Source organism: Vipera berus (assembly GCF_964194415.1).
Source record: "Vipera berus genome assembly, chromosome: 1".
NCBI lineage: Eukaryota > Metazoa > Chordata > Lepidosauria > Squamata > Viperidae > Vipera > Vipera berus.
In genome coordinates this window covers 319,879,210-319,899,080 of record NC_138202.1, presented here as the reverse complement: position 1 = coordinate 319,899,080, position 19,871 = coordinate 319,879,210, and the positions used below count along the sequence as shown (strand labels likewise).

General features: G+C 38.0%; 1 protein-coding gene across 6 annotated transcripts in view; it reads left to right on the top strand.

Moving 5' to 3' along the window:
* The window catches only part of KLC4 (kinesin light chain 4), a 62,379-nt gene that overhangs the window by 26,564 nt on the left and 15,944 nt on the right, over positions 1 to 19,871 (top strand). For 2 of the 6 annotated variants that reach the window (XM_081318900.1, XM_081318901.1), the window contains exons 2-14: positions 954 to 1,049; positions 2,279 to 2,543; positions 3,152 to 3,382; positions 3,810 to 3,888; positions 4,098 to 4,323; positions 4,562 to 4,649; positions 5,420 to 5,521; positions 5,810 to 5,983; positions 6,102 to 6,201; positions 6,662 to 6,714; positions 12,506 to 12,573; positions 13,778 to 13,886; positions 16,159 to 16,290. In XM_081318900.1, the coding sequence (XP_081175026.1) occupies positions 2,295 to 2,543; positions 3,152 to 3,382; positions 3,810 to 3,888; positions 4,098 to 4,323; positions 4,562 to 4,649; positions 5,420 to 5,521; positions 5,810 to 5,983; positions 6,102 to 6,201; positions 6,662 to 6,714; positions 12,506 to 12,573; positions 13,778 to 13,886; positions 16,159 to 16,290 (1,611 nt within the window). In that variant the 5' untranslated portion in view covers positions 954 to 1,049; positions 2,279 to 2,294. Of the gene's footprint in view, positions 1 to 953; positions 1,050 to 1,086; positions 1,454 to 2,278; positions 2,544 to 3,151; positions 3,383 to 3,809; positions 3,889 to 4,097; positions 4,324 to 4,561; positions 4,650 to 5,419; positions 5,522 to 5,809; positions 5,984 to 6,101; positions 6,202 to 6,661; positions 6,715 to 12,505; positions 12,574 to 13,777; positions 13,887 to 16,158; positions 16,318 to 19,871 lie in introns of those variants that run through there. The other 4 variants (XM_081318896.1, XM_081318897.1, XM_081318899.1 and 1 more) reach the window with 3 other exon arrangements.

Below are 19,871 nucleotides of genomic sequence, written 5' to 3'. Positions count from 1 at the left end.
CCAGTGATGTGTTTGATTCTGAAAAAGAAATATAAAGTAAGCTGGGGTGTTAAAAAGCATTTTGCAGGAAGAGCAGCCAAATGGGATATTGAGAAGTAAAACCTCAGCAGTTTGCCTTCTGGCAGATGTATTTTTGTGGATTATCCATGACCACTCTGCTATGCATTTTGGGAATGCACAAATCCCTCCCCCATCAGTCCAATGACAGCTAATTTAGAAAAGTGCCATATCCTCAAAATGCAAATCTATCCACAGTAGCCAAACTAAGATTGTGTGTCACTGTTCTAAAATAACAAATTCAGCTGTTAATTTGAATGTTGCTCTGTGTGGTATATGGACGATTCCCAGAGAACTTACAGTAGCATCCATTGGCTGTGTAAATGCAGCACTCTGAACCTGGAACCACCAGGCTAACAAATTATGGTTACTGTGTTCCTATAACAAGCTGTTTCTAAACAAATGAATCATACGAAACCTTAACGTGCTTGCTGTAGTTTTTAATTACATTTTAACGTACTTTGGTTGGTTGTATGAATCCCATCAGTATTCCTCTTTCACCAAAGAAGAGGATTTTCTTTTCTTTCCTCACAATGTCGTGCAGGTTGATTTTCATGAGCAGACACACAGAGAAATACGCTTGCTTCTTTCTTCTTCTTGGGGGAAAAAAAAATACCCAGAGCACCTCCCATCCACTTCCTTATAGAATTGCTCTGGCCCTCTTCTGAGCAGCCGGCAACTGTGCTAAGGGGGCTCCAGTTATCCTTATAGTGGGTTGGGTTTGTTGTTGTTGAGGGGGATTTTCTGTTGGTCCCTCCCGCGAGGGGGCGGTGGCTGTTGCCTAGCAAAGAACCCAGAATACACAGAGGTGGGACTACCGGAGAACAAAGGCAGATCTGCTGATATCTTCCTCTTTCTTCTCCTTTTCTCTCCCTTACTGGTCCGGCTGCCTCCAGTTATAAGCTTGGCTTGCTGCCAACAGGTCATGTGGCCCAAGTTGTCCCCTTTGTATCTGCAGCAACGGGACAGACTGCTCCAACCGCTTTTATGAGGTAAGTTCCATGTAGGTGCTTTGTTGTGTTGGAGTGGTCTTTTTCTTTGAGGTGTAGATGAATCAGTCAGCCTGGATAGTTTGACCTGGATAGTTGTTATGTGGTTTTTCACTGAACCAGGCAATGGCTTGGCTTGGCAGAGGAAAAGAAATCTGATTTGTTTGTGATTTGAGTAACAACGAATAGAAGGCTTGGTGAGACTGAGCAACACTTTCCCACAACACTGCAGTGTCTATAATCCTCTCCTTTGAATCTTCATTTGCAAACTTTATTTGCACAGCTAGATAAAATTCATATGTTGTATTGCGTGGTTGTGAAAGTTTACCAGCTTTTATTTGTTGAATGGTATGCTTCCGGCTTGTTTTCCTTGCGCCACTCTTCTTTCAGCCTGCATTAGATTTCAGGTATATATAAATAGAGTTAAATATGCTCTCACGTGGATAATAATTTTTAAAAACCCTTTATTTTGTAGTAATAGCAATTATGTTTTTCAATGATGTTCATAAAGATGCATGCTAATGACAGAGTCTAAATTGGAAGTAGGGTCATTTTATTTTTAAGCATGTTGAACAATTAACTATCATAAATCCTAACACTAAACCTTTACTTCCAAATCTCTCCCTCTTCAGTGAATAATATTCCTGCTTCTTTTTGGCTGTGGTATAAGGATCAAGACCACCACCACCACTACTACTACTACTACTACTACTCTTTCTCCCTTTTCTTCTCTAAATTGTACTTCTGTTTACTTAACCTCAGAAAATTTCTCTAATGTAGAGATTGCAAACAGAAAAATATTTCCTGTACTTTCTGTTACTTTACTGGAAACATTCATTCCTGTTTGTTCATTCTGGATCTCTAATCATTGGGAAGAAAGTCTAATTCCTTATAGTTTCTCCTATGTTTTTAAATGACAGTTAAATCAGCCTTCTGGATTCCTGGGGTTATGGGGGCGGTGAGAGAATGTCAGTTTTGATGTAACTGCCATCTTTACCTCCATCTGCTCTTCCCAGTAACATGCTGTGCACCATATTGCCATTTTTACAAGGAAGTGCAGTCTTCAGGTATGGTAGGAATTTCCCTTCTTTCCACTTTTCAAATGAAAAGATTAAATGGAAATAAGATCTTTATTCATAATACCACTTTGTTGGTTTCATCTTTCAGAATCTATTGTCTAGGTAACCTGTGGTCTTTACTAATCCCTTTGTTGTTGTTTTTCCTAAATGGAGGTAATACTGAAAGATTATGTCCACTATGGTGTACCCCAGGGAGGAGAAAATGGACAAACTAAGCCAAGAAGAGATTATCTCCAACACCAAGCTGGTGATGCAAGGGCTAGAGGCCCTTAAAAATGAGCATAACTCAATCTTGCACAGCCTACTGGAGACTATCAAATGTCTGAAGAAGGATGAAGAAGCCAACTTAGTACATGAGAAAGCCAACCTACTGCGCAAGTCAGTGGAGATGATTGAGCTGGGACTTGGAGAAGCTCAGGTGAGCTACAGTTTGTACATGAATCAAAAAAGCAACCAAATACAGACAATCAAACATAGGGATTCAAACATACTGTCTAGAACAGGCATGCGTACTAAGTAAACATGGTTATTTCCATACCTTTTGTTTATGAAGTGCAGAATAGTCAACCTACCAGGCACAGAACACATTGGTAAGTACTGTATTTTCTGAATGCTGGTTTGTAGTTTTATGATTGGATGGATGGGATTGAAACTGAATAGGTGTATGGATAGAATTGAAACTTGTATATACAAAGCTGATAAGAATGAGATGAAGTATCCAATTATATTTGTTGTTCCTTTTCCTCCTTTCTGGCAACATTGTTCTTCTCTTTTTCCAAACAAAAAAAAAGTAAAATGGAACAGGCATCTAAGATAGTTTATGTTACACAACATTGGGTTATGGTCCAAACACATTATTTTGCAGTGTTTAAAAACCAATTCTTTGTACAATTTTACTTTTGCCCTGTTCCAAGGCCATAAGAAATACTCTCACTATTTTTCCTACAAGTCTTGGAATTCTGTTTGGTGATATGTATGTTTTCTTTTCCTCAAGAAAGATATTTCACCTTTTTTCTCTTGAACCAGGTCATGATGGCACTGTCAAACCACTTGAATGCTGTGGAATCCGAAAAGCAGAAATTGCGGGCCCAGGTACGCAGGCTATGCCAGGAGAACCAGTGGCTACGAGATGAACTAGCAAACACTCAGCAGAAGTTGCAGCGCAGTGAGCAAACTGTGGCACAGCTTGAAGAAGAAAAGAAACATTTGGAATTCATGAACCAGTTGAAGAAATATGATGAAGATGTATCCCCATCGGTGAGCATCTATAGGATAGAGCAGGGGTCGGCAACCTCGGCTCTTTTATGACTCGTGGACTTCAACTCCCAGAATTCCTGAGCCAGCTATGCTGGCTCAGGAATTCTGGGAGTTGAAGTCCACGAGTCATAAAAGAGCCGAGGTTGCCGACCCCTGGGATAGAGCATCTGTGCTTACTGGAAGTTTCTGCATTCAAAATAAGCTAGTAATAGCTTTCTCAGAGTTCCTAATAAAACTACTTTGAGTTTGCCTCTACTGGGTATGACAGGCACAGGTTTACCTACCCTTGAAATTATTATCTTGAATTATCTTCCAGGGAAAAAAGAATATTTTATCATTTGCATCAATGTTGGGCATAAAAACCTTGCAGTACTAGTGCATAATGATCTCTCTCTACCCCTTTCTCTTTCTTATATTAACATTTCAGGAAGAGAAGGAAGGTGATTCTACAAAGGATTCTTTGGATGACTTGTTTCCAAATGAGGAAGAGGATCAGGGACAAGGATGTAAGTTTCATTCTTTCACTCTTTCTATGGGGGAGAGCAGACACAAATACTCTTATGAACTGCTTTTGAACTTGACTCCCTCCATATATTCCATTTGGTTGAAAAATTAAGGATACAAAGAATTGACAATTCTTATTTGTATAAATAAACCATAATATAGCATTGCATGCTGTGCTTCTTTATTTATTGGATGTGATATGTATTTGCAGTACCTCATCAACACAGCAGTGCTGTAGCAGCTGCTCAGCAAGGTGGTTATGAGATCCCAGCACGCTTGCGTACACTACACAATCTGGTGATTCAGTATGCATCACAGGGACGCTACGAGGTGGCTGTGCCTCTTTGCAAGCAGGCCTTGGAGGACTTGGAGAAGACTTCAGGACACGATCACCCTGATGTGGCCACCATGCTCAACATCTTGGCCTTGGTATATAGGTGAGGAATAGAGAGGTAGAAGGTACTTGCTTTTTGTGGAGATGGAACAGCATCTCAGGAACAGAAATGGAAGAGGGAGCATGAGGGAGGTCAGTGTAGTCAACCTGTATTGTGGCAACCTCTATGAAGATGGGATGTTATGTCTGTGCAATGTAATCTCCCTATGTTTGTGTCATGTTTATATAAATTGTTGTCCCTCTACTTTTAAACAGTATCTGCATCTAACATTTTGTTGCAGGGATCAAAATAAATATAAAGAAGCAGCTCACCTGTTAAATGATGCATTGTCTATTAGAGAGAAAACTCTTGGTAAAGATCATCCCGCAGTAAGTGGCTATTATTTCTTTCACGTCAAGAAGGATCCGAATATATAGAAATTGAAACGTAATTGTGTCATTGCCTGGTCAAGTCTTCTGATTCCCAGGCTAATCCATATTTTAGCCATGGTAACTGAAGATGATCAGAATAATACATCTGGAGGGCACTAGATTTAAGAAAGCTGCTTCTGCACATAGACACACACACAGATAAAATAAACCTAATAAATAAACCACAAGGAAGGGACTCTGGCCATCCACTAATGGAGTATATATGCCTATAAGAAGCATTAATGAAGATGCACAGTATTAAGAAAGAACAGAGGACAAATGAAGAAATATCTTTGGCTTTTCACTGAGATGGAGCAAGCTGAATCAAAAGTCTACCTGTCTACACCTTTGTTTCCTAAACTGTAAGGCAGCATTGGGCAAATAGCTTGATAAGGAAATCCAAGCATGTGATTACAGTAGTGGCATTTGGGCCCAAATTTATAATTGTTTTATATTTAAAATATCAATACATATGTTGCTTTACAAATTGTTGGCAAAAAATATGTGGCTGAATAGAGCAACATGATTTCTTGAAATAGTATCCTGCTGAGAAATGGTGACACAATTAGGGCTCTGTTTCAGATATCCAGTTACTGTTAATGCTATCAGCTATAACAAATTGGCTCTCTAAGGAGTATCACTTTTTATGTCCAATATTTGTGTGTGTGTGTGTGTATGTTTTCATTCTTCCTTAGTTTTTGTGCAATTGTTTCCACATCTCTGTGCAGGTTGCTGCAACCCTAAATAATCTAGCCGTTCTGTATGGCAAAAGAGGGAAATACAAGGAGGCAGAACCATTATGCAAGCGGGCACTGGAAATCCGGGAAAAGGTATTTTTGTCTTTCAGAAGCTTGAAGGAGGAAGGTTTTTAGGCTATGGGAGCGAACGTATACAACAACTTTCACTGCTGGCGATTCCTACAATAGATTCCTGTTTCAGAAAAGAAGTATATTTTTGATGAATTGTACCCATAATGAGTCTAATATGAATATAATATGAAGCCATGTATACAAAATTCAAGTTTCTAATCGTATTTGTGATGCAGTTGTCCCAGGAAAAGAAAAGTTTTGCAGAATTCCCAGAATTTTATAAACTATTCTTATCTGCTTCATTTTCAGGTTCTAGGCAAAGATCACCCAGATGTGGCCAAACAGTTAAATAACTTGGCTTTACTATGCCAGAATCAGGGCAAGTATGAAGAAGTAGAATATTACTATCGCCGAGCACTGGAGATCTACGAATCCCGCCTAGGGCCTGATGATCCAAATGTTGCTAAAACAAAGAACAATCTGGTGGGTCTGTTTGTTGATGTGAAAACAATGGAGGCAAATGATTAACTGAGATGAGGCGTGACTGGCTATGGAATGTGTTTTTGCTACTTTCATAACAATATCCCTTGTACTCTACCAGGCCTCCTGCTACCTGAAACAAGCCAAATACAAGGATGCCGAGACCCTGTACAAGGAAATTCTCACCCGTGCCCATGTGAAGGAATTTGGCACAGTTGATGGTATGTACATCAAAGAAGAAGGGGGCAACATGTGCAAAGAGACCAAGTCTTGGAGATCGAAACCCTTGAATGTTAATTGTGAAGGTTTCTCAAACATTCCATAATTATTAGGATAGATGTATGTAGGAAAGAGAACTTCTTGGGAGAGAGTATTCATAAGTAAAGGAACTACTGATCTGTCTTGTTTTTTTGTACATGGAAATAGCAGTCTGGATATGATCAAGAGCCTATTTTTCTTTTGGACACATTTTGATAAGTAAATGATACACAATCTGTAAAGATTTTTAATTAGCGGCAAAGTACACTGTCTAATCTCTTGTGGTTTGCTTATCAAGTCTTTGCTTATTTGTTTACAAACAAGGGGAAAGGGATCTAAAAGCCAATATCCCGGAGCTTCCTCTGAAAATACCATTAGGAGGCATACAGAGACCTTTCCCATCTTCTTATCTTTTCTCTACAGATGAACACAAGCCTATATGGATGCATGCAGAAGAAAGGGAGAAATTGAGCAAGGTGAGGATGAGAGCAGTGCTCTCACAGGCATTGCAGTGCCAACCTAAACCATCAAGTAGCTGAAGGAACTCCTGAATGACAGTTGGGAATAATTTTAGATTAGAAAAAAATTAACTGAAAAGAAGGACACAATCTTATAGTAAAATGATGTATAGTGTAGAGAGAGAGAGAGATAAAAACCTTCTCTCAAAACACATAAGAGCCCAGGGTTATGCATTTAAGCTGAATAGGTACAAGACAGATAAAAATAATCACTTCTTCCTGTTGTAACCTTGCTGTTAAAGAGTCCCAGTTCCAGTGGGACAGTAGAACTTTCTCTTCTAAATTGGGTCACATGTATGCCTTTTGTCAGCTTTAGTTGATATGCCAACTGCATCCCTTCCTGGGGAAAAACTAGCTCGGCAATCAAATTGATCTATGAAAGAATTCACCAAGATACTACCATATTAGCCTCGGGTCAGAAGCGTTGCTCAGACTGTCAGTTTAATTCCAAGTGAAACGTGAAATGCCGGTTGTTTCTAGACCTTTTATCACCTTTATCACTTGGGTCTAGGCTAGTGAGAACGCTTCTTTTCTATAGGATTCCCCACCCTTCAAGAAATCATCAGTTGTCACATTGTGTGTTTGATGGTTAAATCTGTGGATTCCAGGTCTTTGAAATGCACTGCCTGATGAGTAGAAGAATATGTCATTTTTGCTTTTCTTTGAAAAAGGGTCTCAAACCTATATTTTTTTTCAAATGTAAAAATGTATATTTAATAATTAAATATAAGATAAGAGTGTCATAAAGTAGAGTGTAGGTAATCTGCAAAGGTTGTACAAATTCATAGAGAATGTAACCATTAATATTAATAGATATCAGTTATTTTCAGGATCAGGGCCAATAGGCCTCAGAACCAGTTCTTTGGTAAGCAAAAGTACAAAGAAGGTGTTCTTCTTTCCCTTTAAATGAAGGTATTCTCGTAGGCATGAAATTGTGGGAACTAGATACTGTGCTGTGCAAACCTTTGATCTGAATGAAGACAGTTTTTCCTATGTTTTTCAAGGTTCTGTGATGTGAACTGGAAGTGTTTGTCCTATTCTTCCCATGTCTTGCATATTTTCTCTTTGTTGTAGTGGATTCCTTAGGACATACTGGAAAATGGACGATGGAGGGATTTCAGCAGGTTCTGGGCCACAGACATTTCAGAACCAGAATGATAAAGCTTGCTGTTTTGAAGGGCCATATTTAAACTTTTTAGATTTAGAAAATTTAATTATTAATAGTTCCCAAGATTGGGAGGAGAGAAAGTTAGGTTGAAAAGCCTCTGCATACTGTTGTTGTTGTTAGTTGCAAAGTCATGTCTGACCCATCGCGACTCCATGGACAACATTCCTCCAGGCCTCTCTGCATACTAGAGCTACACAAATCCAAAGTCCTTGGCTTTGAGCTTCTGCACCTCACTCTTGGGAAATCTGTACAATATATGGTCCATTACTATGAATAGAATAGAAATTTGGTAAACTTCTGGGACATTTTGAACTAAAGTTCTGAATACATCATAGCAGTTTGCAAGGCTTCATTCTCTGTTTTGTCTTGTGAAAGCTAGTGGAATTTTCATTTTATTAATCTAAGCTAGTGATTGATAACTGCTTCCAGCAGTAGAGAAAAATAGATTATCTATTTCCTGGATTTTAGTACTTTATAGTACTTAGTTTCCCAAATCATTGCAATGATTGCTATGCAGAATTAGCACTGTTTATCTTATTGCTATCTGTCTTTCTGCACAATGCCTTTGTGTGAAATAGGTGGTTTAAAAGGGGTGAAAAGGACTACATATGAATGTGTACGCATGTACTAAGTGGTACTAGTTTAAATATGTCAGCTGCTCTTGATTTCTGCCTATCAGTGCATTGTTACTTAAGTCATTGGTTGCATTTGTTAACTTGGACACATCCCATCTACTGACTTGGATACAAAAGCTGACTGTACCCATAGGATCATGCTGAGAAGTCTCTGAAATTAAGAACTCTTCGTGAAAGACTGTTAGTTTTTTATTGGTTTTCCCTGAATTTTGAGTGGAAAAAGATCTGACTCTTCATCTCTGGCATGCGTGAGGATTTTCCTGATACCAAAAAAATGACACCATTAAATCAGAAACCTTCTGAATTCAAGGGATTGGTTTGGACTCCTTTGATTGTGTTGTGTGATTTTATGTATTTGTCATTTTGTAGTAGCAAGCATCAATTTACCTTCTAATCATTTTAATGTCAGGTACTTTTGTTTCTACCAAACTTTTATGTCATAGTTTTCAAAGTAATGGGAAAAGATGCCTACATGAAACATGATATTGACACCTTCTTCCTGAATACAGCTAATGGGATTTGCAATGATATGTCATCCAAAAAGCAAATTGGATAATTTGATAAGGAGAGGAAAAGGCAAGGCAGCTGTTATGAGTGCAAAAGGTGTATAAACAGCAGACTCACTGATCGTCAAAAGTGAATTTAGGTTCTCATTTGTTGCTTAGTAAAATGCCAAATGAATCAATCTTTGGGAAGAATGTAACAGATGAAAAATATTTAGCAAATAAATAAATCAGATTTATGATTTTCAAGAATTTATCTTGCTAGAAAATATTTCTGAGAAATATTTAGGCAAACCTAGACAAGGAAATGCAGTTTAATATCCATCCATTTGTCTATGTAAATCAGTACCCCGGTGTGATGCAAACAATAAACATTCCACCTAATAAGTTTTTCTTTAACAGCTAAGTTATATCACTTTTTCTTAAACACAGAAGTGAGCCAGAGCAATTCAGCAGGACAACACAAAAGATATTTCCAAGCAGTGGAAAGAAATTAGATTATATGTTGTTACTGGAATAATAGAGTACTATTTTAGTAATGTATTTATTCATTTTCCATTGTCTTGAATGTCTTCTCCCACTAGATTACCTGATTTTTTGTTTGTTTGTTTCATGTTATTAAAGGGCATAAAAACCATTTTACTAGAGCATTGCTTTTGTCACAATCTATGTAGCCTAATAATGTCATAAATACGATGCTGTCCCAAACAGAACTAAATTCTATCTTACACATGGAATTTATTTCCACATAAGTGTGAAAGAATTGGATTTCTTTTCATTTCATTCCCGATGGGAAATTTGGGGATTGTAAAAATAGAATGAGGATAGCTAGTTACCATTCCTGTTGGGATGTTACATAAATAAACCTTGTGGGTTTTTCAAATTACATTTTATTAAGCTTTTTTTAAGAGGAAAAAAGAAAAAGAGTAAATAAACATGTAGTGAATAAACAGAATTTACAAGTATTGTAGTATTAGGTTATCTTTTTCAAAATGTCATTTATTGGTTTTAAATAACTGAATATATTGTTTGGAAAATAAAGTCATTTTATAATCCAACAATGTATCAACAGCAGTGGTCAGCACAGTGTACATCATAAAACTGATATTCAAAATTACAATAAACTTTTTCTAAGGCTACTGAAGATCTGTTCTAGGAACTTAGAGTTAGAATTTGAAATTTCAGATAGGGCACACGTCCATCTACAGCAGGGGTGTCAAACTGCTGGCCCGCGGGCCGGATGCTTCATCTGGAAGCCGCGCCCACCCTATTGCCGGCAATGGCAAAACAGTCCCGATAGGTCTCACGACTGATCTATAGAATTATACTTAGAGCAGTTTCCAATTTGAGGGAAATTTACAGAAATATTTTTGAAATTACAAAGATAATTTGGACATTATTGTCAAGTATTCAGTGTAAACTTACTGTAGTTTTTCCCACTGGAATTCCCATTGTTATATGTGAATTACTGTAGATTCTGCATTCATTTAATCATACAGTCTTTAATTTGCTCCAGTTCTAAGTCATACATAAAAAAAACCTTTTTTGGAAATAGCTGTAATCATTACATTTATAATCTTGGAAGATTGTTGGTATTGTGAAGCCACTGAGATGGAAAACAGAAATCAACTGAGGAGAAAAATTACCTGTATTGCAAAAATATATGGGTGTCAGCTCCTTGCTCTCTCTGTGCAATGTTCTGACCTTGTGTTCCAAGTCAGCAATGAATAAGGCTGTGTATTGTTGATAACCATAGTTCTTTTTCCTCAAATTCCTATCCTGGAAATGTCCTAATAGCACATATCAAGCTGCAAATATATTTTGGTATCCTATGCAGAAATATATAGATGCTGATCTGTCTTTGCCACTATACTGGTTGGCCTACACAGGAGTGGCTGAAAATCAAGTTACTTTAAGTGGGAAAGATGCGAGAATTTACTTGAATTGTGTGTATATAAAAATATTAATATGTTTTACATCAAAATAAAATATTTGATTTTGCCTGTCCTGAAGATTCAGAAAGCAGCAAAGTCAAACAAGTTAATTGCAGGCTTTAAATGTGAATAAAACATGACACAATAAAGATAAATTCCACTCTTCATTAAATATTTTATGTCCTATCAAGTGGGAGGACATATTATGAACTACTTGGATTCTGTTCCTGTTGGGCTTGTAACAGGATTCAAAAATGGAATCTGAAATCTAGGCTTTCTGGCAAAACCTGATTACATTTTCATAATACGTGCATGTCAGAATACATATATTACATAACTTCCAAATCCAGTCCCTAGGAACTCCATACAGGACATCCTGAATACCTGTAGTCAATAACTATAGATAGAACTATATGGCAGCTACCTGTGTTTCTAACCTATCTGCCCAATACATTTGATATTTCAGTGTTACTCTTAATAGGCTTAGAACCTTCTAGTTATTAGGGAAGCGCCTTGCCTGAGGGCATTTTGAAAATCAAAGTTGTATGCTATGGAATTGATGACTGAGCTGGAGTCCTTTCAGAAAAAGCTAAGGGTACAAAAAAATTCAGTCATAATTTCAGTGGAAAGTTGTGTGACAGGATTCTTATGCCCAGAGTTCACACTTATATGAAGCTGTGTCTTTAGCCTACAATCCCACAAGTTTCTTGGCCAACTGGGTGTATGGGCAGAAAATATTCTCATCAAACATTTTATATACATTTAATAAATGTTTTATATGAAGAAGCTGAGAGAACTATCTTTAAGTATCAATTTATGTCACACAGTTTACTAATTTAAGGAGGGGGACTTTTGCTAGGCCATATCTCTCAAATGCACTCCTATAATACATGAGCTTAATGATCAAATTCTTTGCCATACCTATTTTTAACTCTGGAAGTCTGTTTTCATCATTGGAATTTTGCTACAAATCAATATTTGTACCTCAGGAAATTTGGAGGAAATTTAAATCCTGCCATACTGACCTCTGAAAAATGGAGAATGCTTTCATACCATTAGGCATTAAGATGCCTAGGAGCTCTTGCTGTGGACACTAAGTATATCAGGAAGATGTTCCTTATCTACTTGGTCAAGTCATACTTTTTTCTTCTCAGGTCAAGATGGAGCCCATCCTTGGGTCATATTTATACTATCATGCTTGTATGAGTCTATTGACATGATCCCCAACCTGATTTCTTTCATATGTATCAGATCTCAGTTCCCATAATTGCCGCCCATGCTGGCTTTGGATTATGAAAGGTGAAGTCTAGCACAGCAGAAGGCTCTAGAAAAGCAAAGACTACTCCTTATAGCTGGAAAGTTAGAGGATCCTATATTGCTACCAAGTGTTAAATAAGTGCATTATTGTTTATTTTTCCCATGCATGCACAAAGAGAGACAGAAACACTCGCTCTTGACTTTTGATGTTTGTTCTGAGAAATCTTTCCCTGTTGCCAAATTCTCTTCCAGAGTAAACATGGAGAAAACATCCCTTATGCAGAGTATGGTGGCTGGTACAAGGCCTGCAAGGTCAGCAGGTAAGGCGTGGTATTTGCTTATGTTTCTAAACCTTTTATGTTATTCTATTTCTGGTTGTACAGGTTACAGAGTCCTTTTGTGAGTTCCACATTTGTTCACCAAAGCAATGTGCAAAGGTGACAAGAAATGTGAAGGTGGGGAAAAATATAGGTGCATGAGGATGGGAATGCTATATATGATTTGTCTGCAAATGCTTGGAGGGGAGAACGACAAAGGGTGCCCAGGAAAGCTGCTTTATAGAGCAGCCTTTGTCCTCACCACAGTCCTCCCTCCCCTTTCAGGTGCTGCCTGTAATCCTGATACAGAGCGGTTGGGGGGGAAGATGAACTGCTTTGTAAGGCCATTTGAATCAGAGAATACTGGGTTCAAAAGGAGTACAACCCCCACCCCTTAGGACGGACTGCATGCATGTCTACTTCATTCTACTTCATGTCATGCTCTCCTATATTCTATTGACTAGTCATATCAGGGTTTTTTTTTAAATATAGGACTGTTGCTCTCTTATCTATTAAAAAAATAAAAAATAAATGAGATGGGGCTCCTTCCAACTTCCTCCTATACACACCTTCTGTGACCTGCCAACAGATCAGACTGTTTGGGGTTTTGTTCATTTTAAAGTCCTGTGACCAAAAATTAAACTCTGACAGCTCTGCTCTATGAATGCCACATGCCTAGTACCTCTTGCAGCCTAAGCTGAAATGAATGAAGAGCGCAGTGGCCAATACCTAAGCAATGGGGCAGGATGCCCACAGTAATCTTAGGTAGCCAGTGGGAACTCAATAGATCCCATCCAGACCACTTCATGAAGCCTATTGGTGAGCTCCCCACAGTAGGGTGGGGTGTGTGTGGAGTTGTATCAGGCCCCTTAAATACAGTTATCATGGTAATTCTTAATTTTTGCAAACCTCAACCTCACATCTTGTTTCCACAGAAAAGTGATTACCTGGGATTGTGCATCAGTTGCAAGGGCGGCTATATGGGTGCAGGAAAAGATACGGCTGTTGTAGTATCCTCACTACATATAGGCTCACATGCATTCTGTATTACATTTTGTCTTCAATGAAAATAATATAATTGTAGGAGCTCTATGGACTGGTATATTCATTCATCAAAGATAACTTGGGCTTTAGTAATCAAGTTACTCCAAAGGTAAAAGAATGATTGTTAATTTCAGTTTTGCACTTTTTCTTGAATGCTCCTCAGCCCCACAGTGAATACCACTCTGCGGAACCTGGGTGCATTATACAAGCGCCAGGGTAAACTGGAGGCTGCAGAAACTTTGGAAGAATGTGCACTACGTTCCAGGAGACAGGTAAGGCCAACTGTGTCCCAGAAAACATGCTGGCATTGTGCAAAGTGGAGAACAGGTAGTCTTCCAAATAAAAGTTATTTTATCCTCAACTTAAATTCCAAAGAAAAGAAAAGTTGTGCTTATATGTATAATCTTGAAACAAACGTGGAAATTAGATTAGCCTTAATTGTAGCCACCAAAGCCATTTTTCCAAGGATCATTTGGGGCTTGGTGCCTGCTTTTCTGGATTTTTCTGATATTTCTTTTGTGAATGAAAAAAATATGAATCTTATTTTATTTGTTTGTATTCTTGTGAAATGTGTTGTGGGAATCCAGCAGGAGGGAGGGAAGGGAAGGAAGGAAGGAAGGAAGGAAGGAAGGAAGGAAGGAAGGAAGGAAGGAAGGAAGGAAGGAAGGAAGGAAGGAAGGCTGAATAATTCAGATTTGAATGGTATCTTGAAAGCATTTTTAAAAATTAAAGCCTTGGTGGAGCAGTGGGCTAATGCCTCCTTAAGTTACACCAGCTGCCTGCAATTAGTGCAGGTTCGAGTCCCACCAGGCTCAAGGTTGACTCCCATCCTTCCGAGGTAGGTAAAATGAGGACCCAGATTGTTGGGGGCAATTAAGCTGACTTTGTAATAATGCCGCTTGGGGTGTGTGTGAAAGCCCTAATAAGCAGGCATATACATAGAATGAAGGCTACTGCTAAGCTTGTAAGCCGCCCTGAGTCTTCGGAGAAGGGCGGGATGTAAATGGAATTTTTTAAAAAAATCCTGAAGTGCTGGTGAAATTGTCACTGTAAAAAGCTATTAGAGATTTCCTTGATAATGACAGCAATGGTATAGTTAAATGTAGTTAGTGTGATTTTCTTTTTTCTGGAAAGTTGCAACTGCTTAACTTTGTGCAGTTCTTCTCTTTAGTCAGCAAAAATCACAGAGCATAGACAAGAGTTGTCTGCTCAATTTTGTTGTTGTTTTGTTTTTTGACTGGTCTGAAAGAAACTAGCTGAAACTAGCTGAAAGATATAGCCTGCTAACTAGTTTACACTAACCTTAACAGAAGCCTTCTTTCTCTCCAAACTTGAAGCAATTTATAATAAATAAGAATAAAAAGTAAAACAAGAATAGCATAAAACACCACAAAATAGGGAATCTTCTAACTCTCATAAGCCTACAAACTGCAGGAACAATTAAGAACTTCAAAATAAAACTCTTAAGATCCTTAGCTCCAAATGCCCAGCAAAATAAGACATCTCTCTAGTGGAAATGGTATGAAGAGTCTCGTTGATGCTGTAATGTTATTCTGCTGCAGCTGGTTAGATACTATGCTTCTTGATGGTCATTTCTATATTTCCAGGATATCAGCTAACCTCAATAGATTCCAAGGAGGATTTTCTGAAATGGAATTCTTAATGTGCAAAAAACAGTATTTTCCATTTTTATTTTTTTCAAAGCAAACTCTGATTGTTTAAAGCAAATTTCTACACACTGAAGTGATTACCGCAATTTCCACACATTAAATTCCTCAATGGATTAAATAGGCTTAGTAAGCACAGATATGTACAAGCTTCACATATAGCCCAAAACTGCCCTTTTTCTTTTTGCTTCATTTTTTTTTCTCTACATAGGAAAAGAAACCTCAGTTAACCCACAATTACCTGCTAATAACTTCCAAAACAAGCCAGGAATCAACTTAACTTTAAACTATGTTTTCCAGTATCCCTTTTTTAGAAGTTATTATTATTTCTCAGTTTTGAATATAATAGTAAGTAATGACAACTACAGCTTCTAGTTCACTTTCTTTAAAAAGCAAATGTTGAAGCAAGATTCAAGCAGCTGTACGCAAGTGCATGTAACCTGGATGTACTTTAATCCTTCCTTGTTAAATCGGGATTTAATTCAGCAACAATAGTAGCCTTTCTTTTGCTGCAGAATGTTCAATAATCCACAATGAACTTTCTCTCTTTTTTATTTCCATTCAATCATGTCCAGTTCTCAGTGACTGACTGTACAAGTCCCTGTAGTTTTCTTGGCAAAGTTTTTTTTTAGAAATAGTTTGCCACTGCCTCCTCCCTCACACTAAGAGAAAGTGACTAGCCATAGTCACCCAGCTGGTTTGTGCCCAAGGCAAAACTAGAACTCACGATCTTCTGATTCCTAGCCTTACGCCTTAACCATTATACCAAATTGGCCTCTCTTTGTTCTCTTGGATCTCTGAAAAAGTCGTCTTTGTCTTCTTGCCAAAACCATGTCCAGCATATTACTGCTTTCTTATTATTGTTTTTCCCTTTCAGGGTATTGACCCCATTAACCAGACTAAAGTGGTGGAAATTCTCAAAGAGGGCAATGGCTCTGAGAGGAGGAGGAGCCGAGACAGCCTGGGGGGCAGCATCAAATACGAGAATACCACAGATGGTAATGAGGAAGTGAGTATGGGCGTGGAATGGAATGGGGTAAGTACAAGTCCACCATCAAGAGCCACCTAATCCAGCCAAGAGAGACAGGGGGCAGTAACTCCCTGAATTCTGTGCTTCTTTGCTGCCCCCTGGCATCTCAGGGAGCTGATAGTCTGTCGTGGCATGCCCATCTTCATTCATTCTTCTGCATGATCTCTGCCCATTCCTCTTATTGCCACTTAGGTAGCATCAGGAAAAATCCTGCCTAGTTTTCTCTGTGGGTTTTTTCCCCGCGATCATTCAGAATTGCTGAGTATGTAGAAGAAGTTGATGACAACGAAAGAACAAAAAGCAACTAATCTTAGGCACTTTGATCTTCTGTACTGTGGTTTCATAGTAGGGAATGGGGAGGGAAAGTGGAAGAAATGATAGAGATAACTTTACTGTCAAGTACTTACAGTTTGGCCTGGATTACAGATAGAGCGATACTTTAAGAAACTGGTGCAGGGGTAGGGACAGCAGTTTTTGTAGATGTGTGCATGAATGGTTGAAAGGGTGGAATGAACAGGTCAAACTTTTTTTTTGAAAATAGCAAAAGGCTACCCGTATCTTATTCATACACTCATTGATACATAGGCTATGCACATGGAGAAACACTTCTGCATTTGTTACAAGAGAACACATGTCACTCTCCTCTATCCTTCTTCTTTGCTGCCCTTTCTAGGGTCATGATTAGCTTGTTTCACTAGAGCAAAATGTTGCAAAAGTGAGTAAGGAAGACCAGGCAGCTGGCTCAGAATATATCACAAAATGTTTTCAGTCCCTGAAAAATGGTTGTCTCACTTCCAGTGTCACAACATTACATCCAGTTCATAAATGATAACGCCAGATTTTGATTTAAAAAAATCAATCTATATAAAACTAGTTTTTTTTAATGAAAAACATAACTAAATTTGTTTACTATTTTCTCTCCCCCAAAATCTGTTCTGTCCTTTAAATCCAGAGATCGATATTTTGATTTAACATTTTGGAACCAAAAAACTGAGTTGGGAGGAAAAAGTAGGCATGTACCATGTGTTACCACCTTTGATATATCTGTTTTGTCTAAGCTTTATTTTAAAATAGATTGAGCAGCAAATAATTTGGTTTCAATTAATGGTTGGGGGGGCGGGTATGGACTATTCATTATTTCTGTGCTTTGATCATACTAACACTTGCTTGATTGCTCTTTAACTCTTCACACTCTACTCTACTGATCCCTTATCTGCATGTGCTTCTCCATTCCCCATCTATCATAAACAAATTGCCATGACAGCCAATCAGCATCTCGGTGTCTTGTAGTCTTGATTGTGGATTGTACCTAGAAGGAATACATTTAAAAAAACCTACTTGAAAGAAAACCTGAGCCTCCTAGAATTATGCAAAATAGCAATACATGACATTTGAAGGGTACTTTCCAATTAGAATTATATGATATACAATATCCAACTGAATAAATCACTTTCAGTTTTTCCCTTATTCTAGGATCTTGGGAAAAACATTTTAAATGCAGGTATATAATACTTTCTTCTTTTATTCAGTTTTCTGACAAATAGTGTGAGGAAAAGGATGAATTCTAAATATGATAAATAAAACAACAAATAGAAAGTACATGACAATAACATAAGAACTTGTGAGGCCATAGCTATTAGTACTTATCTTCAAAGAACCAGTATTTTATTTGTCCCACAATATACAAAATATACAATTTGTATATAATATATGCATTAACAGTTTTGAACCCCTCTCTTCCTTAAATGTTACATTCCTTGAATCTTTGATTAGTGTCCCTTATCTGCCTTAATTAGTGTCATTCATCTTAGTTATTCTGTGCTTTAATAAAGAAGGATTATCTGCATCCATCTTGCTTTTTCCAGGATTTAGGGTGGACTAAATGAAAAAAGCAAGTAATTTCAGATCGTAATAGTATCCATACTACATCCCATGTTCTTGGTCACTTTATTTGATGCAGAGGCAAATAAAGTGGATTCTTGTTCCAGGAATCCTCCTCCACTTGAAACCATATTGTTTAGATTAAGTCTTATAGGATGCCAGCGCTATGGATTGGATATGCTAGAACATTTGTCAAATAGAAAGGTGGCAGCATCTTATGAAAGTTATCTATGCTACATTATGGCCTGCAACATCTAAAAAGAAAATATAATAGTAATAGTAATAGTAATAATAATAATAATAATAATAATAATAATAATAATAATAATAATAATAATAATAATAATAATCTCATGTCAACCATTAGTGCCAGTCAATTTTAATGTTCAGTTGACTGAGATTCATGTTTAATGAATAAGTTTTATAATAATAATAATAAAGTTGGGAGGGACCTTGGAGGTCTTCTAGGCAGAAAACCCTATACCATTTTAGACAAATGGTTGTCCAGACTCTTTTTAAAAACTTCCAGTGTTGGAGCATTCACAACTTCTGGTGGCAGGTTATTTATTCCACTTATTGTTTTAACTGTCAGGAAGTTTCTCCTTAGTTCTAGGTTGCTTCTCTCCTTGACTAGTTTCCATCCGTTGCTTCTTGTCCTGCTTTCGGGCGCTTTGGAGAATAGCTTGACTACCTCTTCTTTGTGGCAACCCCTGAGATATTGGAACACTGCTATCATGTCCCCCCTCGTCCTTCTCTTCATTAAACTAGATATACCCAATTCCAGCAACCGTTCATTATATGTTTTAGCCTCCAGTCCCCTAATCTTCTTTGTTGCTCTTCTCTGTACTCTTCCTAGAGTCTCAACATCTTTTTTACATCGTGGTGACCAAAACTGAATGCAGTATTCCAAGTGTAACCTTACCAAGGCATTGTAAAGTGGTATTAACACTTCACATGATCTTGATTCTATCCCTCTGTTAATGCAGCCTAGCACTGTGTTGGCCTTTTTGGTAGCTACAGCACACTGCTGGCTCATATTTAAGTGTTTATCCACTAGGAGTCCGAGATCACTCTCACAGTTATACTGTTGAGCAAGGTACTACCTATACAGTACCTGTGCATTTGGTTTTTCTTGCCTAAACGTAGAACTTTACTTCTTTCACCATCGAATTTCATTTTGTTAGATAGTGCCCAATGTTCAAGTCTGTCCAGATCCTTCTCTATCTGAAGTCTATCTTCTGGAGTGTTGGCTATTCCTACCAGCTTGGTGTCATGAGTTCCCCATCTATCCCCTCATCCAAATCATTGATGAAGATGTGGAAGAGCACTGGGCCCAAAACAGAGCCCTGGGGCACCCCACTGCACACTTCACTTCACGTAGATGCAGTTCCATTGAGGACCACATGCTGAGTATGGCCGGTCAGCCAGCTACAAATCCATCTGGTGGTGAGGCTGTCTAACCCACATTTTTCTATTTTATCAAGTAGTAGGTTGTGGTCTACTTTATCAGATGCCTTACTGAAGTCCAAGTAAATTATATCTACAGCACTCCTCTGGTCCACTAATTTTTTCACCTTGTCAAAGAATGCAATAAGATTTGTCTGGCATGATCTGTTTTTGACAAATCCATGTTGGCTTTTGGTTATGACTTTGTTTGCTTCTAGGTGTTCACTGATTCG